Here is a 26,324-nt window from a genome sequence, read left to right on the forward strand (position 1 = left end):
GCCATGTGCTGTGTCTCGTTTGCCCTCCCACGGGTGCGGAGGATTTTTGCTCTTGTCGTATCTATCCCTACGGAAAGGTCCCAAGTATCTTTAACCTGTGCCTGAATGAAAGTGATTTAAACTCGCTGCCCTCTTTCTTGTTCCGCTAGAATCGAAAGAGGCAGGTTCACATACAAAATTTAGTTGCACACTTGAGCTGATCGGGTTTTGTTTCCTGGCCCCATTTTGTGTGGAAGGGGAAGGCAGCGAAGGCAGAGCCCTCTAGGTGCATCGATTGGACTTAAATCGTCAATAAGGGAGGGGGAGGAAGTGTCCCTGAAGTGTTGAAAAATTACGTGTCAAAAATCCATTAGGAATGGCTGACAACGAATCAAAGGCTAATGCCTTGATGGCAGAAGCCGACAAGAAATTGAATTCATCTAAAGGATTCCTCGGAAACTTATTTGGGTGAGTAACCAGTGTCCATCGTAGCAGACGCCTATTTAGCTTTCATTGGGGGGGCTATTGTTTGACACTTCTAATTTCGCTTGTTTAGCCCTTCTTGGCGCTTTATTTATTAATTTCATTTTATATAATTAAAGTACTTTCCCATGAGTTCCATCTTGTTACTGCCTGTTACACCTGGTGACGACGTAGAGCATCTGCTGACAAGGAAAAACATGCCAATTCCCATGTCAGCAGTGTCTCATTTATGTCCATAAATTTTGGACAATACATGCTTGCATACTTCTCCTTTTTTTTCTCGGAGTTATATTTTCTTTTTTCTTTTTAGCCCAAAGCAACGAGCCTTTGCTGTGTATTGTTTTAGTATGTCAGGCACTAGGTCAAGGAGGGGGTTATGTGTCACTGAAGTCCTTATGACTTGGCCTTATCTATACGGGTGGTTGTTAGCTTTCGTCTGAGTGGTGGAAAAGTACGACCACCCCTTTCAATCACATATAAATTCATTGTCATAACACATTCCAATCAATTTAAAAATATTTTCAGTGGTTCATCTAAAGTGGAGGATGCTGTCGACTGCTACCAACGAGCCGCCAATTTATTCAAAATGGCCAAGAATTGGAGCGCTGCAGGAAATGCATTCTGCAAAGCTGCAAACCTCCATTTCAAAGCTGGGAGCCGTCATGATGCAGCAACAAACTATGTGGATGCATCCAATTGCTTCAGAAAGTCGGACCCCAACGGTATGCTATTGTTTACCTACTCCTATGTTCAGTTCATGTGCTGTGTGGTGTTTTGTACAAAATGTTTTCTCACCCAGTACAATGTTTTAAAATTATAATTTAACTGCCTTTACTAACATTTTAATGTATGTTGTGCAGAGGCTGCAAACTGTTTGATGAAAGCAATTGAAATCTACACTGACATGGGTCGCTTCACGATGGCAGCAAGACACCACCAGTCGATTGCTGAAATCTATGAAATGGAGGCGATCGACTTAGAAAAGGCTGTGAAGCACTATGAGCAGGCTGCTGACTTCTTCCAAGGAGAAGAGAGCAGTTCCTCTGCCAACAAGTGCATCCTGAAAGTGGCTCAATATGCCGCGCAACTTGAACACTATGACAAGGCCATTCAGATTTATGAGCAGGTTGGTATTTTGTTTGAACCTTTTTCTCTGTATAATTAAGTAACTGAAACAAATTTTACAATATATTTAACTTTTCAAATGTAGGTTGCATCTTCATCTTTGAACAAGTCTCTCTTGAAGTATGGTGTGAAAGAGTATTTCTTCAAGGCAGCATTGTGTCATTTGTGTGTTGATATCCTTAATGCTCAACATGCTCTGGAGCGGTACAACCAACTGTACCCAGCCTTTCAGGATTCCCGAGAATATAAATTCATCAAGGTATTTTATTTATGATTTTATGTTTGAAATCATGTACCTCTTTATAAGAATCTCTAATTTGATTGCTCCCATTTTTCTAGACATTGATCGAGCACATGGAAGAACAGAACGCTGATGGCTTTACAGATGCAGTAAGGGACTACGACTCAATATCACGACTAGACCAGTGGTTCACGTCAATTCTGCTACGTATTAAGAAACAGGTCAACGATAACCCTGACCTTCGCTGAAAAGGTTTAATTGCTCCTCTGAGGTATGTGTGTGTGTCTCTCGCCTTTTTTGTTAAGTTTGGTCAAGTTCAGTTATCTGAAAAAAAATTGCATGCTGCTTTTTACTGTAAGTCTAATCCCAATCAAATTTTAGTTTCATAATTTTCCTTTCAAATGGTTCCAAATTAGAAGTATGCATTCAGATCTCACCAAGAGCTAACTGTCTTGATTTTGGGTGAGTGTACATTCCACTCATTTTCCTTTAGGTTTAGATCATTATATTACAAGCCTGAATTACAAATTTTATACATCTGTGGAAGTCTGGTTCTTGACATGGGTATGTAGGGCCGAGGCACTGATTGGGTTTTGAGGCCTATGTTACTGTTGTATTTTTGTTTTTACTTTATTTTTGTGTTATGTGTGTATATTTTTTTGGTTGTCATTTGAATGCTGAATCTCACCTAACTACTTAATATGATAGGAAAGTAGTTTAGTGTGCAGGATTCATTACAGACACATTCACTGGTTTATTATATTTTGCCTTACATCATGTTACCATTTATATCATGTACATGTATATTCTGGATAAAGCCCTGTGTTTCATAAAATGAACCTCCAATCAAAGGCAGGCTTCCAATGCTGATTTATACTATTGGACCATTGTGTTTGATTCTTTGAACATTTGTTTTGTTGGGTCGTTCAAAAGGGAATAAATTGAATCTTTATAAATTCTGTTTTGATCATCATTGTAATATGGGATGGCATTGAACCCACCCATATTGCACAAGGCCCCCTTAATTTTGTCTGACAATGAGTTGTCCACAATTTTCATGTGGCAATCTTCTTGTCATTCTAAATTATTGCAACTCTCTTGTTGCTTGGGTAGATTTAACTCTTGGGATAAATTAGTTGGTTTGAGTTTTTGCATGAGAGACAATTCACATGTCAATGACTCAAATGTGGATACTTATCTCTTCATTCTCTTAATGTTGTTGTGTGGAGTGTAAATGCTATTTCATTCTTTTAATTGTTTAGTCCGGATATGATTCCTGGATGGAGCAATGTGCACCACGCATGCCCTAATCTAACTCACAGGACCTTGGGCCATATCTATTAGCATACAAGTGCGTTTAATCTGTCCATGTGCAGCATAGCTTTAGAGAAGGAAGCCACCCTATTATTTTGTGGGTAGGGTAATTCATGTTGACTCATGTCTGTCGGCGTTCATACAAGCCTTAAATTTAGATTCTTTATCTTTGTATCCTTGCTTAATATTCCACAACCTAATTTGTTTCCTTATGAATGTTACAGTTTATACATACAACATCTAAGTTTTTACATTTTTTATGGTAGCAGTATAATAAGCTGTTGAATGTTATAGTTGGACTGGACTAAGCTGCATCCCATGCGCTTGTCAGTCGTTCAGGAGTCATCCATGCTATGATAATTTCTTTCCGTTTTGTGATATACTTTTTGTAAGTAATAAGTGACGTAGATGTGATGAGTGCATTGTTCCTCCTTCTCTAAATATTTCACTTGTAGTTGCTTAGTATGCAGTTTCATTATGAGGAAGAATTCGTCATCAATAAATGTGATGTGCTCAAAGAGTCATGCACTCCTGTGCAACTTTCATACTGCCTCACATTTTTATAGGGATTTATTGAGCCACCATGTTCTGTAGGATTTTTAACATGTAATGTGTATTGAGTCATGATTGTATGCATAAAATAATTGCTAAAATAATTTTAGGGAGTGCTCTTAGGAGTGATTTGAGTGTCTGAGACTTCCTAATGATCACTGGCTTTTATTTATTTATTTTCTTTGTATTCATGAAATTTTTGCTTTCGCCCCTTCTGGAAAGGGCGTGGATTCATCTTAAAGGAACTGGAGATAATGTGTACTTTATGGTATGTAAATAAATATTACATTGTTGATTTTTTTTCCTAATTTGTTTTTATGTCTATGTCACGGCTAATTGGCCCATATCTGTAAATGTAACCAATGCTGCCTTAACCATGTAATAAGGTTAGGCCGTCTTTCTTGTTATCATATTCAACACTAACAGGATCAGTTAAATTAGAAGATGCACAATCAAAGTGGTTATCTTGTATAGTCCCAGCAGGTATTGAAAAAATACACCTTTGGCCTGGCAATGCTGTTTTAATTTCAAGTCCTTCACACTGATGACAACTTATTTTGGCAATTTCATCAGGATTATCCAGACAAAATGGGGAAAGGATTAAATTTCTAGATTAGAGGAAAGCAATGAAATCTTTTTTGGATTTTATTTCAAGTTTATCAATACAAAACAAGTATTAAAATGATGTTTCATATTTGCTAAAGTTTAACATGCAGTTTAATTCCCTCTCGGGTTTTAGAAAAGAATCTACAACTGTTAAGTCCCACCTGTTCCCATGGAATTAGAGATTGTAAGTCTTTTTTTATGGAACAGGATAGAACAACAATTTTCTTCACATTAAAGGATCACATGATTACATTAGATTAATATTAGTCTTCAATCACTTTAGTTCTCATCAGTCATTTTAATAAGTAAAAATCTATTTATTTGTCAGGTCACAAAGGCTTGTGAGCCCCACGCACTAGTTGAAAAAGATTAGTCATGGAGTAGACACCCTATGCATATCTGTCATAGTCAGCAAAGAGTAAGACAAATAAATTAAGAACATGCCACTAGATGCCTGGTCTTTTTAATCAGCCAACACAAGAGAAGTGTGGCATAAACATCCTACGTGAAAAACAGAGGGGACATAGAGGAGAAAAATTCACATAACATTTTTTTCTTTTTTTAGAAAATTTGGATAAAGAGAAACTTGCGACAGCCTACAGCTCGGTGTGTTGCACCGTGGGGAACTTCTTGAGGATGGCGTGGTACAGGTTCTGGAACGCGTAGTAGCTGACGAAGCAGATGACGGTGAACACGAAGATGAAGACGAAGCTCATGAAGCTGCCGTCGATGACGCTGGCCCTGTTGGGCACGCGCGGCTTCTTCCCCGGCGGCGTGTTGGCCATGGCCGCCAGCACCTCGGCGTACTCGCTGTCGTCCATCACCTCGCGCATCTGCCGCAGGTGGTCGCGCAGCTCCTTGACCGCACGCCTGTCCTCCGCGGTCCACTCTGTCAGCAGGAACAGAAACACGTTTAGCACGTTGGGATGGGAACGCCGACGGCGCTGCCGCCCTCCAGACTGATTCCGAGAGTCGTTTTCATTTTCATCGCTCTGGGGGCGTTCTCTATGGGTGCGAGATAGGTGGAAGGACGAAAATGACTGTCGGGATCAGTCTGCCGCTGCAGCGCGGGGGAGGACCAGGTGTCCGTTGGGCTGCCTGCCTCTCAGGCGCGCGCGGCCGGGCGCGAACAGCAGACTGAGTCCGAGCCGTTTTTGTCGCTCTGTCTTTCTCGCACTCATGAGACGTTCCGTCCAGGTGCAAAAGAGAAGGAGAAATGTCTCTTAGAATCAGTCTGCACAGCATGACAGAGGCTTCAGACTTCAGACCGCGGCATTACGTGGCGAGTTGTTGGACCGAACACGTTCGCTGGGAGCGTCTCTCACCGAACAAGGCAATGCGAGACCATTCAGTGGCGAAGCTACAAAAATGGCTCGCCAACTCAGGGGAACGTCGCTAACCTTTCATCTCCCTTCGCTTCGCCAGCTTCGCGCATCGATCCTCGCTCCGCCCCAGAGGCTTACCCCGAGACGGCTGAACCAGGCTGAACGCTGCGATCTGCGCGAGTGCCTACCTGCGTTTTCCGCAGAAGTCGACGTGTCGGGCATGCTGATCTTGACCATGGGAGCGTCGAAGAAACCGAAGTCGGGGCTGCCGTGGGGGTCGCTAGGCCGACGGCATGCAGAAGTGCAGGCGGTCTGGCCGTGGGGCTGTCAGACGGGCCGAGGCAAAGGGGTGGTGCGCCGTGCCAGCCTGCCAGCCGTGCGCCCTCGGGCCCTGCCGCCCTGCCAGCAAGCAGCAAGCCAGCACCGAGTCGCGGCGCGGGGCGGGGCGGGGCGGGGCAGCAGCGCCCAGCGCCAGGACCACCGGATGAGAGTATTGATCCCCTCCGCGCTTTCTCTCTCTCTCCCACTCGCTGCGAGGGTGGCGGCGCGACGGAGACGCGGCGCGGACAGGTCCACGCGTAGACAAAGGGTGGGGCAGGCCGGCAGGGTGTCGCGGGGAGGGAGCTCTCCAAGTCTCATACGCTTCGTTTCGAGTTTAAAAGCCAGGAGAGGGAAGTCCATCGTTCTCTGATGCATCATGGAGTGGAATGAAAGTCATGACCATCGGGGCTAATTATTGTATTCACAAGTTTATTCTTAAGAACAATATCACAGCAAAAATCCGAGTATATGATAAAATGTGTCTTCACTTTGAGAACTTTGACTAGTCAATGGTCTCAGTCTGCCATTTCGTACACTTTGCAGTTTAAAGCAAGTCCCCCAATAAATAAATTAAAAGTTCTCATTTAAAAAAATGAAGATTAGAATTTAAGGAATGTTCAATTTAGAAAATAACAATTTGCAGTCTGATTATGAATAAAATTAGTCAGTAACTTATTTAAAATGTTGGAAATACAAAATAAAATTCTGGACGGTACAGCCTTTCAATTTGTGAATTTAAGCCTGGTCACATCACAATAAATAAAGTAAAATGAGACACAGTATTCCAGAAAGCAAGCTCAAAATCAAAGTCAGACCCCACGCAAAGATAAAGACTAGGCGGAATTTCTCGAAAATGTGTCTGTGCTCTGGGGCACGCATTCAAGCTCCTGGACTGCAGCTTCTAAAGAAAACAAATGTTCATCTTCTTCATCTGGAGCAATATCCCTCATTGAATTTGCTAGATTGTAGAGATATTCTTGATTAGAACCACTTTTTCCTCGGGCATTGACAATGCGGCGAGCCATTTCTTCTGTGCTGAGAGGTCCACAGAACCAAGGGTTTGTGTCAAGACCAACATAAATAACCAGTTCAAAGGGGTCAAGATTGCCTAGAAATATACAACCAAGATTATTTCATGATACTCACTGATACACATTCCTGAATTAAATGACTTATAGGACACCAATCTTACCAGATTTATTGTTTTCACAGTCAGTCAGAAGATTGTTGGCAGGGCAAAATGTGACTAATATCTTGTTGTATCCATCCTTTTCTCTGTGGTCAAGTTGAACTGTCACCATTTCTTCATCTTCCTTGGCTATTTCGTATGCAACACCCCACACACGATCCTGAACAATGTGAAGTTGAAACATGTCCTCAATACAATTTCTTAAATTAAAAAGACTAATGACGAAAAACTCCTTACTTTTGGATTTGATGAAGGAAGAAGTGTTACAACTAATCCTGGCTGTAAAGACATTGAGAATGAATTTTTAAGCAATAATGCTATAGTGACAGACGTCACAAACAGACACAAACAAGTACAGATTTAATCATTGAAATTACTGACAAGTCAGTAAATGAACAGTGGATTAAACAAAAGTAAAAAAGGATCAAATTTACCTTTCCAGGAACTCCCCTGTGGTCTTCACTGGACTGATAAAACCGTCTGACATAACCCATGATATAACCATTGAGTTTTCGTCGATAAGGAAATCCGACTTTCCACACAAGTGATCCATATCCAAACACCCACATAGCAACCTATGGCATTTACAAACCAAACAGAGCGAAACGGTTGTGGATGACGTGGTACTGAAAATTTCTAGTCTCGATCGGAAATGTGGAGAAACGTAAATATTGCATACCTAGGATTTGAAATCACGCCAACTTACGGCAAACCTTTCGAAGTGGAAGTATATCCACTGACAGTGACAAAAGGTGACGGGTATAACCAGCTCCTGTAAAAAAGACAATACCTATCGGAAATAAACAGAAAAAGACTTCGGTTTTACTTTGTGGTTGTCAAACATAAGTGCGGTGTTTACAGAAGCAAGCAGAAGTCAAAGGCAATGTGTGCGGTGCGTTGGCAAACCGAGCGAAACGCAATCCGAATCCTAACCTAGCTCTCAGCTCTTCTGCTTCGTGACGTCATTAATCAAAGGCGGTGTATCATTCATGAAGGCAAATTTGAGCTAGTTACTGAGAAATGAAGGAGTGTTTTTCGTTGTACAAATTTGTTCTTTCCATGCTTTTTAAGTGATTTGAGGCCCACGACATCCTTTCAGAGTCTACGTTTCAACTAGCCAGAGGTAAGTCCTCTTCACTGTCGAAAATGCTGCGTTTTCGGTATAGATTGGGCGGGTTTGGTCCATCGCTAGCCTACTTTCCTTACGTCAAAACAGGGTAGCAGACTACTTTTACCGAACTGCCATCACAAACTTTGCCTTCCCCGCTGGTGAGTGTGATTGATTTGTCTCTCCCTACCCAGCTTTGGTCATAGAACCCAGCGAAACCGTGTTCCGAACCTCGTTTCAAACCTTCGGAGATTTCAGTTCGTGTCAGTGGTCATTTGTAAGAGGTTATGGTCGAGTATTTGTATGTAATTTATCTGCAGAGGACTCTCTGAGCCTGGTACTAGTGCATGGCTCTTCTAACTGGGGTTATTGAGCTGATTTTTGTCTGATATGATGTGCTGTTTCATCGCACCTGTAGGCCCCATATGGCATCAAAGTTGTGTACCGATAATGTAAGGGTTGTTTATGTAATTTACGTAATCTTATCAATGGAAAAATGACTATCCTGAGGTACTGTTATACGATGTAGTATGCAAAAAATAATGATAAAAGGGAAGTATAGAATCCGCTGACATATGTCAGCACCAAAGCTCTAGAGGACATTTGACAAATGTAACTTACGTTGCTGTCACAACCCTCATTATGTGTCTTACAGAGTCTAGTTACTTTTAAAATTGATTTTGTGGTGGTTTGGGGTGTACTTTTCCTGGCAATGTAATGAGGAAGTTCCTTGTAGCCAATCCTGTTAAATAGGGGTTCCCCATTTGCCTTAGTATTGAAAAAGCATTGGTCGCTAAACGTATCCATTAAAGTAAAGGATCGGCCTTTAGTTGATTACAAGAAGAAAAAAAGAGGAAAAGGAAAGGGAAGGGGGAGTCCGAGGATGCTAGAGGGCAGGAGAGCTAGCTGACGGGGCTGGTGGCAGCGGGGCATGGCCAGGCCTGCAGGCATGGCGTTATAGAAAAGCAAGAGATGTGCTCACACCGGGACGATCCCTCACCGCTCGGAGACTCGGAGCCCAGACCTGCCCAAGGCGCCAAGGGAGTTGAGCCCTGCCCCGAACCTCCACCCACCACCCGGCCGCCACCCACCCCCACGCCGCAACCCACCCCACCCACCCCGCCACCCTCAGCCACCCACCTCTGCTCCGGACCACCTGCAGAGCCAGGAGGCGCCTGGAGGCCTGGTCTCGCCTCGCCCGCTGCTCCGTGCCCGTCCGTGCCGGACACTGGTGGGCTTGGCCAGGCTCGGCCAGGCTCGGCGGGCCCAGGGCGGGCCGGCCCGGGGGACTCCTTTGTTTCTCACCTCAGCAGCAGGCTGGTTGCGAAGACCCGCTTTGGTTTCGTCGCTCGGTCTCCGTCGCACTCAAGGGGCGTCCCTTAGCGGCGCGAGCGAGACCGCGGTGAATCGCCGGGCACGCTTCTCCCTGGGATTTCCCTCGGAGGGGGAAGGGTGCCAGTTTGTCACGGCGGTGGCAAATTTATACCACTGCCGCCAACAGGCAACAGGGCAACCAGAAGGGAATGCCCACCGCGACGCGGCCCGGCCCGGCGCGGTAGGCAACCGCAGGCAACTCGTCCAACACTCGCTGCAAAAGTCCGTGGCGATCGTTTTGGCGCGGAAGCTGCGGCTATCTCTTTGCGGTGGCCGCTTGCTCCGCTTGCTGGCCGTTGGCCCCGGACAAGGCGAGGCGTCAATGTTTGCACCCGGGCAGAGAAGTGTTGCTGGATGCTATCTGCGGTTCTAGAAGGACGCCCTCCCCCTCCCCTCCCCAGCCGGTGCGGGCTGCGCCATGGCTAGCCATGGCTGCGCACTGCAAGTGCCGCGTGCGCCGTGGCGGCCCTCTAGGCCGCGACTCAGGCTGGCGACTGATACCGCTCCAGTAGTGTGGGCGCGGCGCAGCAGGGCGCAGCAGGGCGCTGGGGTCTGGAGCGCACGCAGCGCACGCAGCGCACACAGCGCGCGGACGGACTAGTGCGGGGCGCAGTGCGCACGCGGACGTGAGCGCCAACGCGAGTGTCATGTAGCGGGGACGGCGCGGTCGCCATGAACGTGGACTTGAACATGAACGTGGTGGCGGCGGACGCGGCGGCGGAGTGCGGCTCGCCGTCCAGGATCCCGGCGCGGTACCGCCAGCACGCCGACGGCCGTCGGTAGGTGGCGTGGCGCCAACCGTAGCTTTTGAACTTGAACGTCCGCACTGATTTTGAATGAGATACTGGGATTCAATCGGTCGGACCGGAATTTCTCAATTTTAACGGTATTAGTGAGTATACTCACTAGTGGTCTAGATTACTGATGAGTCCCATTTAACGACTCTGGAGTTCGAAACCCGTCCGGAATTTTGACCGCCTCCACCGGTCTTCTGGCCCACTGTGAGCCCGTCTCGTTGCGAGTGCGAGGTAGAGAGACTCTCTAGTAAGTGGCCATGCCATGGAAAAGAAAATCTGCTAACGTTGACATGTCTGCTCGGCAAAGCGCGCAGCACGACGGGGGGATCGCTCACTCAGGGATAAATGACGGGACTGGTGCCCCCTGCAGACTAACTGGTGCTCTGTCTCGGTCGCACTCAATGGTCGTGCCGTCGGGGTGCGAGAGAGGCAGAGGGACGAAACGATCCTTGGGATTGGTGCGCCAAGTCGAGCCTAGCGTCCGCTAAAGCGGCTAAAGCTCTCCACTCCACTGTCCCTTCGGGCTTCGGGTCCTTCGGGAGGCCTCTAGCGCCCGATCGCGCGACGGTAGGCAACCCGGTGAGCATCGCCGCCGTCCGGGCTGGCCCGCCCTCTCTCACGCAGGCGCTACCGTGTCACAGTGGGCCAGAAGACCAGTGGAGGCGGCCAAAACTCTGAACGCGTTTTGAGCTCCAGAGTCGCTAATTGGGACTCGAACAGAACGTGTGACCCCACCAATCGATTGCTCTACGAACGAGGAATCCATTGGTGGGGTCACACGCTCTGCTCGAGTCCTGTTTAGCGACTCTGGAGCTCAAGACGCCTCTAGAGTTTTGGCCGCCTCCACCGGTCTTCCGGCCCACTGTGGAGCGTTCACTTTTTCAGCCCCTTTTTTCGCCCTCTGGTTACCGCTGACATCAATATTCATGACCGGGCTGCCGCCGCTGTCGGACGTGTCGGCGCCGCGTTTAACGAACGCCTCAGCCCGAATAAACACCCGGAAAGCCGAACGGCCAAATCTGGCCGAAAAGGGTGACGTCACTCGATGTACGACCCATGAGTCATTTGAGCCGGCTGGAGCGGCGCCGCCGCGGAGAGGGGGAGGGGTAGTCTGCCGGGAATCGAATCCGCGAGCAAACTTGGACGACTTGGTTGTCACGCGGCGTGCCGGCCCTCTGGTTAGCTGTTAACGTGCTGGTTAAACCTAGCTCACCCTTCTTGAATTATTCAGATTTTTTTTCGTGAAGTTTATTTGCGATGGCAGTGTAGGGATGCCAGGGTAGGGCGCCGTTCACCCCTGCCCGCCCTGCGCCATCCATGGCCCCGACGCGGCGCCGCGGCGACACAGTAACCTTTACGGCGGTACACGTTGTCAACGACCAAATGTCAGGGCGGCCATCGTCGGCGTGGCCAGGGCCTCAGCCAGGCCTCATCCAGGGCCTCAGCCAGGGCCTCAGCCAGGGCCTCAGCCAGGGTGCGAGGCGTCCATGGGGTGGCTGTTGGGCCTCTTGCTCGTATCGGTGCGCCGCACAGTGGGCCAGAAAACCGGTGGAGGCGGCCAAAACTCTAGACGCGTTTTGAGCTCCAGAGTCGCTAAACAGGGCTCGAACCGAGCATATGACCCTACCAATGGATTCCTCGTTCGGAGAGCAATCCAATGGTGGGGTCAAACGTTCGGTACGAGTCCCATTTAGCGACTCTGGAGCTCAAAACGCGTCTAGAGTTTTGGCCGCCTCCACCGGTCTCCTGACCCACTGTCCGCCGTGTAGTGTAGGCTCTCCTTGCGCCAAAAAGGGCTGCGGCGAACCCCGTCGACGAGAGGAGCGGCAGTCGGCAAACCTCCCCTTCCCTGCCCCGCCCCTAGTATCCACACTCAGGGCCCAGGCCCAGCCGGGCCCACGCGGTGCGGCGGGTGTGACAGCCGGGCTTTGGATTCGCCGTTACAGCGTATCCGTGAAACAAAGTCCCCGCCCCTCCCCTCTGGTCGCTACGCGCTGCGCCGCGCTACTCACAGTGGGCCAGAAGACCGATGGAGGAGGCCAAAACTCTAGACGCGTTTTGAGCTCCAGAGTCGCTAAATGGGACTCGAACCGAACGTGTGACCCCAACAATGGATTGCTCTCCGAACGAGCAATCCATCGATGGGGTCACATGCTCGCTTCGAGTCCTGTTTAGCGACTCTGGAGCTCAAAACGCGTCTAGAGTTTTGGCCGCCTCCACCGGTCTTCTGGCCCACTGTGCTACGCCGTGAGACCCTGGCCCTGCCCATCCACGCCGTGCGCGCGTTGCGGGTCCTCACTCGACTCGCGCCTCCTGGGCTTCGTCTCCTTGCTGCTGATTGCCGCACCACGGCCGTGACCCTCGCCGCCGTCGTCCTCGTCGTCGCCGTCCTGTCCGCGCCGTCGAAAGGTCGTCGCCGAACTTGCGGCGCCGCCGCTGCAAGCTGATTCCGAGAGGGAGGTCTCTCTCTCTCTCGCACTCATGGGGCGTCCCGCATAGGTCTGAGAGAGACTGGCCGACGGGGACCTCCCCTTCGGAATGAGCCTGCTGCCCGCCATTTTCGGAAAGGTTGCACTCCCTCGTGGCTCGGGGAAGGGAGGGGGTGGAGGAGCAGAGTGCTTGGAAATTTGTGTACTCGCGGATGGAGTCGAAGTAGGGGAGGGAGATGTGGGTCGCGGCTGAGGTGAGAAGTAATAACGCCCCCCCCCCCAACCTCCCCGACTACATTTGGCCCGCCAGCCGCCCCCACCCCACGCACACACTATCAGCGGGGTATTGTATAATTTTGCGGCGGATAGGTTAGGCCGGAAATGCCACTTTGGCAAACTTAATCTCGCGGCCGGGCTAATGCGGCGTGAATTTTTAAAAGGGTAGGCTCTTCCTGGCGGTCTTGGATGTGGCGCCTTGAACACAAACACACACACACGCGCGCGCTGTCGATAAGTACTTAGTGTGTGTGCTCTTAGGGTCGGCCTTCGATCGACCGATAGAAAAGTTTACAAAGGCGAAAAGTTTTGAGATCATTTTGGCGTGAGCATGGAAGCGCGAGGGCCGCTATCGAGGATGCTGGGGGAAGGGCGGCGAGGCCCCGGGTTCGAAGTTCGAATACTGGAGCTGGTTTTTATTTTTCGCGAGTTCGCCTCCTCGGCAAGGTGAAGACGGACCCGAGCAAAAGCCTCCCCTGCTCGTCCCGCGGGCCTCCGCCTTGGCCTCCGTCGCCTCCCCCGTGTCGTCTAATTTATGGCCCTGCTCTCTGCCAAGTTATTGGTGTCCGTCCCTACTCATACCCACAGCCTCGCAGCCTCGCAGACCGCCTCGCAGACCGCCGACCCTTCCTGGCTGCGGCCGAGGGGCTTTAGTGGCTACCCGCCGCGCCGCGCCTCGCGAACACCCGAATACCCCAATCCCGCCGCGCCTTTAAAGGCTGCACGCCGATTCCGGAGGCGCTCTCTCTCTGTCTCTCTCGCCGTCACGGCGCGTCCCCTGCGTGCGAGAGAGACAGAGCGACGCGGGAACCCCGCTCCGCCTGCCCGCCGACAAATTGGACCGCGGTGCTGTACAGTCTGGGTGGGGCGTGCTAGGGCGTGCCGGGCCAGCCTGCCCCGGCCCGGCTAGGCCCGGCCCAGGGCGGTCCTGGACGTGTTGACGCCGCCGCACCGCGTCTGGGGAGCTGGGCGGGGCGGGGCGCTGAGGGGCCCATAAGTCCGTGCGCTTGACAAAGACACATGTTGGATGTTGTTGTGCAGGTGAAGAATAGTGCCGGCCACGGCGGGCAGCGCCCCAGACTCCGAGACGCACCGATGTGCCTTTAGGCCCCCGTTAGGCTTCGGTTAGGCCCCCGTTAGGCCCTTTAGAGTCGTTGGTCGCGTCCCTCAGACACACCCACTCTCCCGGAGACAGGCAGGTGCTTCGCCGCGACCGACGTCCATTTGTAAAGGGCTTGGCGGTGCCCGGGACCGGGACGTTGGGTTTCAAATATTGGTATAATGGTGTATTAATTGGTGGTTGGTTTTTCTCCTGCCAGGTCGGACGCTGTGGCCGCCGCCATGATGGAGCTGAGCCACAGCCTGACCCTGAACGAGGAGGCCCTGAAGCAGATCCCCGAAGCCAAGCGGCCCGTCTTCGTCTTCGAGTGGCTCCGCTTCCTGGACAAGGTCCTCGTCGCGGCGCAGAAGGTTGGTCCAGCATGTTTGACGAGGCCTTTCTTTGTTGTTGTTTTTTGTTTTTAATCGGAGAGCGTGTTGCTTTAGATTTCAATCGCCTTTTCTTTTTCGATTAGCCGTATTTTCGCGGACTATTTTCTTCCTTGACCTGCCAACCCCCTCTGGTTGCAAAGAGACCTCCCCCCGCGCCGCTCCGCCCCACCGCGCCCGGCCCCATTCCGACCTGCAGTGGCCGCTGGCGCGCTGCACGTATCTTTTCCCCCACCTGATGCGAATTTCATCGGACGTCCGCCAAAGCCGTTTCTTCTTTCCTTGTCGTTGCTTTTTCGCCTCTCTCTCTTTTCAATGAATTCTGCAGCGAACTGTTACGGTGTCGTCTCTCGCTGCGTAATTCAGGGATTCAGGGGCCAGAGTGGGTCTCTCTGCGCGACTCTGCCACTCGCCACTCGGTGAATCTCGAAACAAACGAAACTGACCCTTTCTTTTTTTGTCGAAAAGGAAAAAAGTGACCAACTCGATTACTATTTAAACACAAAGAAATTATTGAAAGTGAGCCTTCCCCTCTCCTCCCGTCCTCGCGACGCGTCGTGACGTGGGATGTCTGTATCCCTCCCTCGTCCATATCGGTCCATCTTGGAAGCTTTTTAGCTTTGTGGATTATTCACGGCAGCCCGACTGGAATCGGTCCGGGCGGTGCCCGCCACGCCACGCCACGCCACTGTTAATCTCGTTAATATTTGAGCAGGAAAGTGGTGCCCCGCGCCGCGCCGCTACATGTCGGTGTGGGCTGTGCCAGGCCGTGGCCAGGCTGTGCGCTCCGCCATGGCTCAACGCCGCGGAGGCGGTGACTTCCCCGCCAGAGGGAAGGGGAGGGGGTGGGGGGTCTCCGATGAGCGGCAGGGGAAATCCTGTCTGCGGTCTCCATGCTCCTTGTCCATCTCGATGCGCGGAATTGTGTCTCCGTTACTTATTTACGCAAGGAAGCCACAAGCCGGGCGGGGGGGGGGGGGGGGAATTGCCGGGATGGTGAGGCAGTGTAGGCAACCTCCCAGCCTCGACGCAGGCGTGTCTTGCGGCAGGCCTATGCAGTGATTCACAGGCGCCGTTGCACCCGCAGTGCGTCCTCAGTAGCGCTAGTTTTTCTATCATTCAGCTCCTGGTATTTATTTATTTATTTGATTTGTCGCCTCTTATTGCGTTCGTGACTGTGACTAATTGGCTCTTATTTGGCGCTTTGCAACGCAGTTTGAACGCGGGTTTTAGTTTTCTTTTGCGTTTTTTTCTTTCTTTTTTGCTTATTTTTTTGCATCTGTTGTTACAGTCAGACGGCTTGGTCTGCAATACTGACGCGGGGTTTGCAAAGGTAAAGAATGCGGGTTCAAATCCCAAGAGAAACTGCTCGTGATTTGGTTTCTTCCTTTTTTTTCAATCATTCAATTTATTTTTCCCCTCGATTTTTATTTGCTTTGTTTTGGTGGTGGCGGTGCTTTTCACATCAAGGACGGACGGCAGAACACCTGGGCACGGCCAGGCCTTAAGGCCCGGCACGACTCCCTCGGGGAATGAAACGCGAGTTTTGTTTCTGTTGCAGTCGGACATCAAGGGGTGCCAGAAGAAGCTGGTGGAGCAGCTGACACAGCATGTTCAGGAATGCCCCGGTCCTCCGACAAGGAAGCTGATTGGCCGCTGTCTGGCCACGCTGTTCAGTGTGGGAGACACCTTCCTGCTGTTTGATACGGTCAACAAATGCAACGACATTCTCAAGAACAAAGATGACTCTCCAAGCTTTCTTCCCACCAGACTGTGAGTTCTGTTTCGTTTTGTCTTTGTGGGGTATTCTTCCAACTTCCCTTAATATTTTTGTATATTTTAATATTCAATCTAGAGCTGCTATTTGCTGCGTGGGCTACATGTATGAAAAACTTGGACGAATGATGGGGCGATCATACGAGGAAACAGTGCAGATTCTTGTAAAGTCTCTACGCAATGCAGAATCTCAAACTCGTATTGAAATAATGATTACTCTGGAGAAGGTTTGTCAATAAATGAGCCTTACTCATTTTTTTAAAATTATTATTATCTATTAGCAATAAAATTATCTCACCTTATTGATTGTTTTTCAATATGTTAGGTTTGCTGTGGTATGGGAACTGCTATTTCCAATGTGCACAAAGAAATATACAAAGCAGCAAAGCTTTGTTTGACTGATAGGGTGATGGCAGTGCGCTGTGCTGCTGCAAAAGTAATTATTTCTTCATTATTTCATTTCTTAAAAATGCTGTGTTTGTCTATTTTCTGTACGACCATTCATTTTTAAAAATTGTTGGGTTTGTTTTTCAGTGCTTGCTTGAGATGCTAAACCATGCTCCTTTCCTCTACCTGACCGAACTGGAAAGTCTGGCCACACTCTGCTTTCGTGCTTTTGATGGGTCCAACTATGAAGTCCGATGTGCTGTTGCAAAATTACTCGGAGCACTTGTGGCTACCACTCAGCAGCCTCAGAAGGGTAACCAGTCAGGTACAAATTCATCGGCAACCATTTGTTTTGAATATCTGCATGAAAATGAAACTTAATTTACATGTTTTCTTTCCAGCACAATCCAACAAAGCTGTTAAATCAATCTCCCTTGATGAAGCTCTTGGAGTGTTGATGACTGGTTTTCTACGGGGAGGCACTGGATTTTTGAAAGGAACTGGTGAAATGATTAAGGGTAGTTCTGGGGTTAACAGAGAAGTCAGAGTAGGTGTCACCCATGCATATGTGATATTTGTTCAAATTTTGGGTGGAACTTGGCTGGAGCGCAATCTAGGAATATTTCTGAGCCATGTGCTTGATCTGGTTGCGAATCCCAAAGCCGCATCTTCTCATGTGGATGCTGTCTATTCTCGAAAGTGCATTAGCTTTATTCTGAGGTCGGTTCTCGGCCGCATGCTTGGAGAAAAAGCTCAGGCATCGGCAGCAAAGGAAATAGCACAAATTATTGTTAAGCAAATGAATTCTATTGACTTCAACCCAGAAAATGCCAAAGACTGCAATCAAGAAACATTGTTTGGACAGCACCTTCTTGTGTGCGCTCTCCAAGAGATTGGGGCCTTAGTGCTAGGCCTAGGGACTACAGCCAGCATTTTATTGACTGATCAGTCACTCAACCTGGTGGATGCTAATATGGCAGTTTTGGTACACCCTTGTCAAGCTGCCAGACTGGCTGCCGCTTGGTCTCTGCGCTGCATTTGTGTGGCAGTTCCAAGTCAAATCACACCTCTCATTGACAAATGTGTAGAAGGCATTGAGAATATGAGGACTTCTCCAGAAGCTATTGGGGGTTACAGTGCTGCTCTTGCGGCAGTGTTGGGTGGCGTTAGACTTTCGCCTCTTGGTGTACCCCATACAAAGGGAAAAGTTATTTTCAACACAGCAGAAGAGCTGCTCCGCAGTGCAAGTCAGAATAGCCGCCTATCTCTGAATCGAACTCAGGCTGGCTGGCTACTAATCGGAGCCATTATGACGCTCGGTCGGTATACATTGCTTTAATTTTGAGAAGTTAAAAACTCCTCCTTCCATTTAAATTTATTTCTTTTTCTTTTTTAAAATTTAAGGTGTCCCTGTTGTCCGTGGGCTTCTTCCACGCATGCTACTTCTGTGGAGAAACTCCTTCCCAAGGTCAAATAAAGAATTGGAATCTGAGAAAGCTCGAGGTGATGCTTTCACTTGGCAGGTAATTTTCTTCTTAATTTTGGTCCAAATCTTAAGGTCTGCTTTTATAACTGTTTCAAAAATTTTCATAATGTTATTTCTTGCAGGTAACTTTGGAAGGACGTGCTGGTGCTCTCTCAGCAATGCACAGCTTTGTTCAAAATTGTCCAGAGTTAGTGACCGATGATATCATAAGACGTCTGCTGACACCAATAGAATCTGCTCTTGCTATGTTGACAAAGTATGTTCCGTGCTTCATATTAGTTGCATCCCTGAAATATACCGTCCTGTCAAATACTGATTTTCTATTCTAAAATATATTACAGTATATCAAATGTTTTGAAGACTTACGGTCAGCATCTGAAAGCTCCCTCAGCCATGGTGAGGCTTCGTTTGTATGAGACTCTTGCTCTACTGCCTCCTCAAGCCTTTGAAGGTATGTTAAACTAAGTTATCAAACTTAAAATTGTCTTTTCCCACAATTTTTTTAAAAAATCTGTTTGTTTTTAGGCTCTTACACTCATCTCCTAAGAATGCTGGTCGCAGAGTTTACACTAACAGAAAATCCTGCTAATACAACTACCTCATTACTGCGAGCTGTTTGCCATGCAGATGACTCAGTAATTCTTGGAACCTGGCTCCAAGAAACTGATCACCGTACTATTGAGGATCAGGTGAGTTAAATGCTCTTTGTGTTTTCTATGTGGTCGGTGAGGGTACTCTGTTCGTGATGTTTCCCACCTCTCATTATGCGTCCTTGTGGGGTGGGGGGTTAACCTCAAGGGGATCATCAAGAAGGCCATACGATTGGCCACTCTCATTAGGAGCACATATATTCATGAGGCATATGTTCATGCTTTGTCTAGATGGAGCCAAATCGCAGGGCAGATGGGGAGCATGTAAGTGTGGATGCATTGAAGACTTATGGTCAAAATTCGTTTTCAATTTTTATGTTTGTTTCTCTTTTTTTTTTCTTACTCTTATTTTATGTTTCTTAATTTAAAAAAAGTTACTTTTTATTTGCATTTTGGTTGCTTGATTATTTTTCTGGCTGTTTTTTATATCCCCACTTGGTATATTTTTGGCGTAACTTTACCAATCAGTTATTACCTAGAATTATAGCTTTAGTGCATTTTTTTTGGGCAGTACACTGTGATGAATGTTTCATTTATTCATTCCCATTCTTTTGCCTTGTTGCTTAGGATTTCTTTATGTTGATTGTCATGCTTATGATGTCTTTTACCCTCAGTAATGAATGCATTTTTCCCTGGCTATTTTTGATTTGTTTTTTGGCTTGTTTCTTGAAACCTATTGTAATCAACGTGTGTACTTACCTTGACTAAACTGACCTATATGTTGGACCATTCTAGCTCCAGCCAAACAGTGCTGCAGGATCTGGTGCTCTAGAACATGACTCATGCTGTCTGTATCGACCACTTCTCAGCGTGAGTATAGTGCCTTAACGAATATTCTATTAATTTTATTTTACAAAGAGGATTTTGCTACAGCTGGAGATATTAATTTTTCTTGCCCAGGGTGAGTTTGTTCCGGGTCCTCTTCCCTTGGGGGTGGCAGTGATTGACCAATCAGTGGCCTTGTTTGGACAAATCTTCCCAAGAGTGGCAAACAAACACCGCCTCCAGATGCTGGATCATTTTTCGGAATGTCTCAAGCATGCAAAGTCAGTCCGTCAGGAAGCAGTGCAAATGAATGTGTTTACGGCTGTTTTGAGTGGCCTTAGAGGTTTGGCAGAAACCAAGAGTAGTTTTGGACAGGAAGATGTTAGGAAGGCTGCAACCAATTTGATAATTGTATGTAAATGGTGTACTTTTTTGAAGTGTTTCATTTTCTTGTCTTGTATCACATTTTTAAGTTTCATTTTAAATTGTTTCAGAGTTCTCTTACAAGTGGCAACCCAATATTAAGGTGTGCTGCTGGTGAGTCTCTTGGTCGCATGGCACAGGTCGTCGGCGATCCCCGCTTCACTGCTGAATTAGCGCAGACTAGCTTTGACCGCCTCAAGTCTGCCCGTGATGTTGCTAGCCGCACAGGTCACTCTCTTGCCCTGGGATGTTTACACCGTTATGTGGGTGGTATGGGTTCAAGTCAGCATTTGAACACAAGTGTGAGCATTTTGCTTGCTTTGGCACAGGATTCAACTTCACCGGTAGTCCAAGTAAGTGCTCTTAATTTTGTGACTGATTTGAGCGTCTTAAAAAAAAAAGTGACATTCTAATTTGCAACTTGTATTATGGTCTTTCTAGGTGTGGTCGTTACATGCCCTTGCATTAATAGCTGACTCTGGAGGCCCTATGTTTAGAGGATATGTTGAGCCAACATTATCATTGGCTCTAAAATTACTCTTAAATGTGCCTCAGTCTCATGTTGATGTCCATCAGTGCATTGGCAAGGTTTTGTCAGCATTAATTACAACCGTTGGACCTGAGCTTCAAGGCAAGGAGCTGTTTGTCTTCATTCACTTGCCTTTGCCTAAAAGTGGACTGGAGCTTAAATTTGTTTCATTATTCTATTTCTTGCAGGGAACACTACCTCTATTTGCATGGCCCGTTCTTCTTTCTTGTGTGCATGTGCTATCATGCAGGACCACCAGGACCCTCTTGTTCAGGCTGAAGCCACTGGATGCTTGCAGCAACTTCATTTGTTTGCTCCAAGACATGTAAATTTGTCGTCTTTAGTGCCCACTCTATGTGTAAGTATCATATGTTGGTGTATTGTTTGTAAAAAGGCTTTTGGTGCTTAAACAAGATTTTACTTTCATCTTTTCAGCGTACCTTATCTAGCAACCACCTTCTTCTGCGTAAGGCAGCCATATCTTGCTTACGTCAGCTGGCTCAGAGGGAGGCAAGAGAAGTGTGTGAACATGCCATGACACTGGCTAGTGAGAGCAGAGACGCCAACACTGTCGAGGGCCTTGTGATAACTGAAAGCGGCCTCCCTGGGGTGCTTTTCAGTATGCTGGATACGGAAACTGATGCCCGCCTCATGAAAGACATCCACGATACTTTGACAAGTATGCTTCAGATGCTGGCTGCAGATAACCTCAGCCAGTGGTTGGGCTTGTGCAAGGATGTCCTCACCGTTTCAACTGGTATGTAATTATTTTTTTGTCTTTACTGGTTCTTTTAATAATTTGTCTGCCAGCATTGAATGTAAAAAAAATGAATTGGCAGATTCAAGTGGAGGTTTAGAAGACCCCACCGGAGGTGTTTCGCTGGGTGGGTCGAGCGAGGCTGCGGACGGTGACCGTGGAGAGGATGAGGACGAGGACGACGACCAGGAGGAGTTCCACGCCGCGGAGGAGCAGTCACACCTGACGGTGCAGCCCCGCTGGCCGACGAGGGTGTTCGCTGCGGAGTGCGTCCGCAGAATCATCATGGCGTGTCACGGCGCACGCACCGCACACTTCGACCTCGCCCTGGCCAAGGAGCAGCAGTTCACCAAGAGCAGGGGTAGGGCCTTTGCGAAACCACCTTTCTCTCTCTCTCTCCTCTCTCTCTCTCTCCCTCCCTCCCACTTTTTTGTTGATATATATGATTGGTGTTACAAGAAGTAGCAATAATTAAGTTTGTGTGTGTTTTTCTTATCTTCTTTTTTCCTTTTAGGGGACTATTTGGTGTTGCATCTCTCTGACCTTGTTCGGATGGCGTTCATGGCTGCCACCAGTGATTCAGACCCTCTACGCTTGGAAGGTCTAAAGACCCTTCAGGAAGTTATTGATAAGTTTGCCTCTGTTCCTGAACCTGAATTCCCTGGACATCTTTTATTGGAGCAATTCCAGGCTCAAGTAAGTTAATGGAAAATGTCTCTGTTCTCACAATACAAAAAGTGTATATTTGCTTATGAGTCCAATTTGTGTTGCAGGTTGGAGCAGCTCTTCGACCAGCTTTTTCTCCAGAGACACCATCGCATGTGACTGCAATGGCTTGCCAAGTTTGTAGTGCATGGATAGGAAGTGGAGTGGCTCGAGACCTGAATGATCTGCGTCGTGTTCATCAGTTGCTTGTTTCATCTCTCACAAAATTGCACAAAGGCTCAAACAGTGGAAAGCTTTACAATGAAAGTCTGGCAACTCTTGAAAGACTTGCTATTTTGAAGGCTTGGGCAGAAGTGAGTCTGTTCTTCTTAACTTGATAAATAAATATGAAGCAAATAACATCACAGTCATTAATCTTAAATGTGTCTGCTCAGGTGTATATTGTTGCCATGGTGGGAAATGTAAGTTCTTCTGACCAGTCCAGACTGAAAGGAAAGTCAGACGCTGAGGAAGAGGAAGATAGTGACTTTGGTGAATTTAAATCACAAGGCGAAAGTTTGCTCACTTTGGTTCAGCCTGAGTTGGTTAGTCTGTCGCGGCATTGGTTAGCAGCACTGCGCGACCATGCTCTTCTTTCACTTCCTCCTGGCAAGTAGTTGACATGTCATTCTCTACAGTAGGACTAAAATTAATTCAAGAGTATTATTATTATGTTCTTGTTGCTTTAGAATTTGCAAGTCAGCTTCCACATGATGGAGGGGCATTCTACACTACGGACACTACCGAGTCCTCCCGACCCCATTATTCAGCATCCTGGCCTCCAATACTCCATGCTGCAGCATTGTGGCTTACTGCTGGAGGCTACAAAACCAATGACTCCCAGAAAGCCAACAACAATGCTAAGAACAGCAGTAACAATACAAATGAGGGCAAATGCTCTGTTGATTCAGCATCAGATAGGTTTCACCTTTTATTTGGTAAGTTCTATTTTATCTATCAAAATATGTCGAACAAAGTCAAATTTTTGCACTGCAATATTGTTTTTTAAATTTGTTTTAGGTATATGTATGGAAGCATTATGCTGCCAACGCTCTTCTGAGTCACAAGAAAGTATTTTGACTTGTCTCCGGGCTCTGTACACACTGCTTGATTCCTATTGGGCGAGAGAAATTCTTGTTGCTGATGCATTGCTACCAATTGAACTCTGCAATGTGCTGCACAGGTTGGATTATCTATTTATCACAAGTTTAAACCTTTTTAAAAATTGCTTCTGATCACAACTGGTTTTCTTCTTTAGGTCCCTCCTCACGAGGGAAAGTTTTCCTGCTCAACTTGTAGTGATGGACATTTTGAAGCAAGTCATTAAAGCGGCTGGAGAGAGCTTGGAATCCAAAAAGAAGAAGCTACAAAAAGGTATGTTTCATCATTCATGCACATTCTCAAAAATTACTAATTGGCAAATGCAAATTTTAATGTTTTTGTTTTCTAAAGAAATGGCACCAGCCAATCAGGGAGAGACTGTTCAGGCTGAAGTCGATTTGCTTGGTGAGGGTAGCAGTTCTGGTGAGATTACACCTGGTCAATCTCTGGTATTTGCTGCCTTAGAGGTGTGCCTGTGTCTGTTGGTTCGGGCTCTCCCCGCTCTCAATCCTACACCAATTGTCTCACCAGTATCCTTAGCTCGGCCTGGCCAACCTCATTCAGCTGAATGTGGGCAACTTGTTGCATCCGCTTTGAATGTTATGGAGGAGTTGCCAGGCCTTTGCTCCCCAAACGGTAAGCAAGAGCTGTTCAATATAATAAAACTACTTTAAACTATGCTTGTTCATTTTGTGATTGTAATATTTTTGTTGAAGGTGCTGTGGCTATATTACCAACTGTTTTGTTTCTGACAACTGGTGTCATGAGAGAGTGGGCCACCAAGAATGTGACAGACAGTACGGTTGTTGCAACTGGAACTCCTGTATCTGCTGCTCTAAGGTGTTTGCGTACTTTGTGCACCAGCCGTTATTGTAAGGACGAACGCTCCCAGCTAGAATGGAAAAAGTTACTCATAAGTGCATTGGCTAAGGTCATTGATCTGGCAAAAACAGGTGAGATGAGTCCAACAGTAATTTACTGTTCTTCACCTTGTGCTTTGATTGAATATATGCATTTTGTAATTGTTGTACAATTTGCAGGTCCAGAAGAGACAAAGCTCGATGAAGCAACCATGCTGCTTGCAATTGCTGTCTTTGTTCGACATGCTCCTGTAGAAGTTGTATGTGCTCCCAATATATTATTTCCCTGCATAAATCAATTCAGACACTGCATGCAAAGCCAAGATCTTATGGTATGTACTCTACTCAATCTACCCTGTTCCTTGTTCAAACTAAATGTATTTCCTATAGCACATCTCATTTGTATCTTATATTTTTCAGGTCCGATTAAAATGCTTGCAAACTTTGCGCTCTTTATTTGCACATCCTGAGCGAAATGTTGCTCACTTTTATATAAACATGTTAGCACCTCGTGTAATGGAATATTTATACTCTGAAGAAAGCAAGACCCCAAGATCTGATGTAGAATTGACCATTATACTGGAGTGCATTCAAGCTGTGGACACCTTGATCTCTCAAACCGAAACCAAAAACCGTAAGTGGACATGTTCTTAAGCACTCACAGTTCAATCATTCATTTATCTCGCATGTCGCATTGTTTTACATTTGTTTTTGTTTTTACTGTTATTGCTTTCAAGGAGGTATCATGCAAGGCAAGTGATGTTTATTGAAAGTAGCGTTGAACAATTTTCAGATGCTTTCAGGAGAGAATAAGCCAGTGCCAATTGTTTTGAATCTCTTAAAAACCTGCCTTTCTGTTTGTGTCAACAGGTATTCAAATGCTTTCATTGTTGGTACCAGTATTGATAAATTTCCTTCTTGAGGGTCCGGCACTAAAGGATGCAAGCAAGCCTTGCCAAACTTTACATGAACGCTCTCTTCAGTGGCTCATGAAAATTGGGCCTCAGTATCCTCAGGTTTGTGCTGAATTCTTTTTCCTTTAGTTGTATGTGTATTCTATTGCTCATCACTTCATGTTTCATTTTTCTTGCAATACCTGTTTAGGAGTTCAAGTGTTTGATTGGGACCTCTACTGAGATGAAAACCAAGTTGGAAACAGCTATACGGAGCAGTCAACAGGCACAGCAGAGGTCTAAAGTGGACGGATCATCTGTTAAGCCACTACCATCTCAGACTCCAACGATAAAGCTCAAGACTGACTTCAGCAATTTTACCGCTTAAATTGACAGTGCAGGTGCATTTGTGTGGGACTGTCTGTGAGGTTTCAATATCAAACACACTGTATTCTTCTTGTACAAACTTTATTTAGACTTATTAGACTTGTTTGGTCTTCCCCCACTAGACTACCTGATGCACATTCTGATGTGTTCCTTTACCTCCCAGTGGATTTTGTCTTTTAGAGCTGTGAAACGATAATATCGTATCTGTCTCTCTCTCTCTGTACTTCCTTGATTTCTACTTATCAAAAATCTTGTACATGTGTAGATCTTGCAATAACAGTGACAGAGTACTGTGTCTACCTTTTGTTATTATCAACTACAGTCATCGTGTAGTCAACAATTAGTGATATTTATTTCTATGTGATAGCAGTGAACTGTAATTCTATGACAGGTAGTAACTCGTGTTGTTTTTTTTTCTAGGGCATGTAACAACTTTGAATCATCTAACTATGTTAAAAATTAGAACTTTTTTAATATTAATAATTTTTACATTTTATTTATGCGACTTGCTATTGAAAGACGTATTACTCACCGTACAAAGTTTTATCATTTTACTGGAAACAATATCAGTATCAAACAGACTTTATTCAGTCAAATTATTTATTTTCTTGTATATCATAGATTTAATGTTTAGACAATATAGCTTGAAGGACTGGTGATATTTTTGTGTGAAAATGAGGTTGAGATAGGTAATAAAAGTTTTATTTGCTTTACACTCCTGTTTTTTCTTTCATTTCCTGAACCTGCAGACCATCAGACTTACAAAACAATGCTATAATGCTATTCAAAAACAGGGCTGGGTGGGGACCTTTTTTAAAATCGTGCCTTCCACGCTCCCATAATTAATTAAAGGGAATGGCTTGTATGGTATGCCCTCCGGGTTGATCTTACTGCGGATTTTTCGCCCTCTATCCTCGCCTCCTCTTGTAATTTACTTCAGTTATTCAATTAACTATAGAAGGTAGTAGCGGGTTGAAGTAAAGGCAGGGAAGGCCGCC

At 46.8% G+C, this 26,324-nt stretch overlaps 4 protein-coding genes across 11 annotated transcripts; 2 read left to right on the plus strand and 2 right to left on the minus strand.

Moving 5' to 3' along the window:
* The first annotated feature begins 253 nt into the window (after positions 1-253).
* LOC117652372 (alpha-soluble NSF attachment protein) lies at positions 254-4,208 on the plus strand. Its single transcript, XM_034397233.1, has 5 exons — positions 254-447; positions 988-1,184; positions 1,323-1,588; positions 1,673-1,846; positions 1,927-4,208. Exons 1-5 carry the CDS (start codon positions 356-358, stop codon positions 2,074-2,076), a joined length of 879 nt encoding a protein of 292 aa, XP_034253124.1. The 5' UTR covers positions 254-355; the 3' UTR covers positions 2,077-4,208.
* Positions 4,209-4,326: 118 nt separating this feature from the next.
* LOC117652373 lies at positions 4,327-6,009 on the minus strand. Its single transcript, XM_034397234.1, has 2 exons — positions 5,814-6,009; positions 4,327-5,189 (listed from the first exon to the last, which is right to left on the minus strand). Exons 1-2 carry the CDS (start codon positions 5,860-5,862, stop codon positions 4,897-4,899), a joined length of 342 nt encoding a protein of 113 aa, XP_034253125.1. The 5' UTR covers positions 5,863-6,009; the 3' UTR covers positions 4,327-4,896.
* A 339-nt stretch (positions 6,010-6,348) lies between these two features.
* LOC117652270 (putative glutathione-specific gamma-glutamylcyclotransferase 2) lies at positions 6,349-8,046 on the minus strand. Of its 3 annotated transcripts, none has more exons than XM_034397049.1 (6): positions 7,995-8,046; positions 7,815-7,907; positions 7,570-7,710; positions 7,373-7,414; positions 7,139-7,295; positions 6,349-7,054 (listed from the first exon to the last, which is right to left on the minus strand). In XM_034397049.1, exons 3-6 carry the CDS (start codon positions 7,702-7,704, stop codon positions 6,780-6,782), a joined length of 609 nt encoding a protein of 202 aa, XP_034252940.1. In that variant the 5' UTR covers positions 7,705-7,710; positions 7,815-7,907; positions 7,995-8,046; the 3' UTR covers positions 6,349-6,779. The 3 variants fall into 3 exon arrangements, with proteins under 3 accessions (XP_034252940.1, XP_034252941.1, XP_034252939.1); XM_034397050.1 differs by having other exon boundaries at positions 7,570-7,726; positions 7,995-8,024; XM_034397048.1 differs by lacking the exon at positions 7,995-8,046 and having other exon boundaries at positions 7,815-7,982.
* A 61-nt stretch (positions 8,047-8,107) lies between these two features.
* Positions 8,108-26,041, plus strand: LOC117652269 (HEAT repeat-containing protein 5B). Of its 6 annotated transcripts, XM_034397043.1 has the most exons (33): positions 8,108-8,258; positions 14,439-14,589; positions 15,899-15,940; positions 16,169-16,380; positions 16,463-16,610; positions 16,709-16,819; positions 16,918-17,095; positions 17,172-18,089; positions 18,175-18,293; positions 18,379-18,512; positions 18,598-18,707; positions 18,782-18,945; positions 19,138-19,170; positions 19,642-19,716; positions 19,807-20,082; positions 20,166-20,447; positions 20,536-20,725; positions 20,812-20,981; positions 21,059-21,380; positions 21,463-21,741; positions 21,895-22,076; positions 22,154-22,399; positions 22,481-22,694; positions 22,775-23,023; positions 23,106-23,268; positions 23,344-23,459; positions 23,538-23,822; positions 23,903-24,139; positions 24,227-24,378; positions 24,467-24,680; positions 24,784-24,798; positions 24,917-25,062; positions 25,151-26,041. In XM_034397043.1, exons 2-33 carry the CDS (start codon positions 14,461-14,463, stop codon positions 25,325-25,327), a joined length of 6,288 nt encoding a protein of 2,095 aa, XP_034252934.1. In that variant the 5' UTR covers positions 8,108-8,258; positions 14,439-14,460; the 3' UTR covers positions 25,328-26,041. The 6 variants fall into 6 exon arrangements, with proteins under 6 accessions (XP_034252934.1, XP_034252935.1, XP_034252936.1 ...); XM_034397044.1 differs by lacking the exon at positions 24,784-24,798; XM_034397045.1 differs by lacking the exon at positions 19,138-19,170.
* Positions 26,042-26,324: the final 283 nt, after the last annotated feature.

This window comes from Thrips palmi, unplaced genomic scaffold (genome assembly GCF_012932325.1).
Source record: "Thrips palmi isolate BJ-2018 unplaced genomic scaffold, TpBJ-2018v1 HiC_scaffold_7, whole genome shotgun sequence".
Taxonomy (NCBI): Eukaryota; Metazoa; Arthropoda; class Insecta; order Thysanoptera; family Thripidae; genus Thrips; species Thrips palmi.

What these genes read in the sequence shown, in the direction of transcription:
- LOC117652372 (XM_034397233.1), top strand. Translation starts at nt 356, where the DNA reads ATGGCTGACAACGAATCAAAGGCTAATGCCTTGATGGCAGAAGCCGAC. An exon ending in CAGAAAGTCGGACCCCAACG is followed by an intron (nt 1,185 to 1,322) that starts GTATGCTATTGT and finishes TATGTTGTGCAG; the next exon opens with AGGCTGCAAACTGTTTGATG. An exon ending in GAGAATATAAATTCATCAAG is followed by an intron (nt 1,847 to 1,926) that starts GTATTTTATTTA and finishes CCATTTTTCTAG; the next exon opens with ACATTGATCGAGCACATGGA.
- LOC117652373 (XM_034397234.1), bottom strand. Translation starts at nt 5,862, where the DNA reads ATGGTCAAGATCAGCATGCCCGACACGTCGACTTCTGCGGAAAACGCA. An exon ending in GACTTCTGCGGAAAACGCAG is followed by an intron (nt 5,190 to 5,813) that starts GTAGGCACTCGC and finishes TCCTGCTGACAG; the next exon opens with AGTGGACCGCGGAGGACAGG.
- LOC117652270 (XM_034397049.1), bottom strand. Translation starts at nt 7,704, where the DNA reads ATGTGGGTGTTTGGATATGGATCACTTGTGTGGAAAGTCGGATTTCCT. An exon ending in ACAGGGGAGTTCCTGGAAAG is followed by an intron (nt 7,415 to 7,569) that starts GTAAATTTGATC and finishes ATGTCTTTACAG; the next exon opens with CCAGGATTAGTTGTAACACT. An exon ending in TTCCTTCATCAAATCCAAAA is followed by an intron (nt 7,296 to 7,372) that starts GTAAGGAGTTTT and finishes CACATTGTTCAG; the next exon opens with GATCGTGTGTGGGGTGTTGC.
- LOC117652269 (XM_034397042.1), top strand. Translation starts at nt 14,461, where the DNA reads ATGATGGAGCTGAGCCACAGCCTGACCCTGAACGAGGAGGCCCTGAAG. An exon ending in TAGGTTTCACCTTTTATTTG is followed by an intron (nt 23,024 to 23,105) that starts GTAAGTTCTATT and finishes AATTTGTTTTAG; the next exon opens with GTATATGTATGGAAGCATTA. An exon ending in TTGGGCCTCAGTATCCTCAG is followed by an intron (nt 25,063 to 25,150) that starts GTTTGTGCTGAA and finishes ATACCTGTTTAG; the next exon opens with GAGTTCAAGTGTTTGATTGG.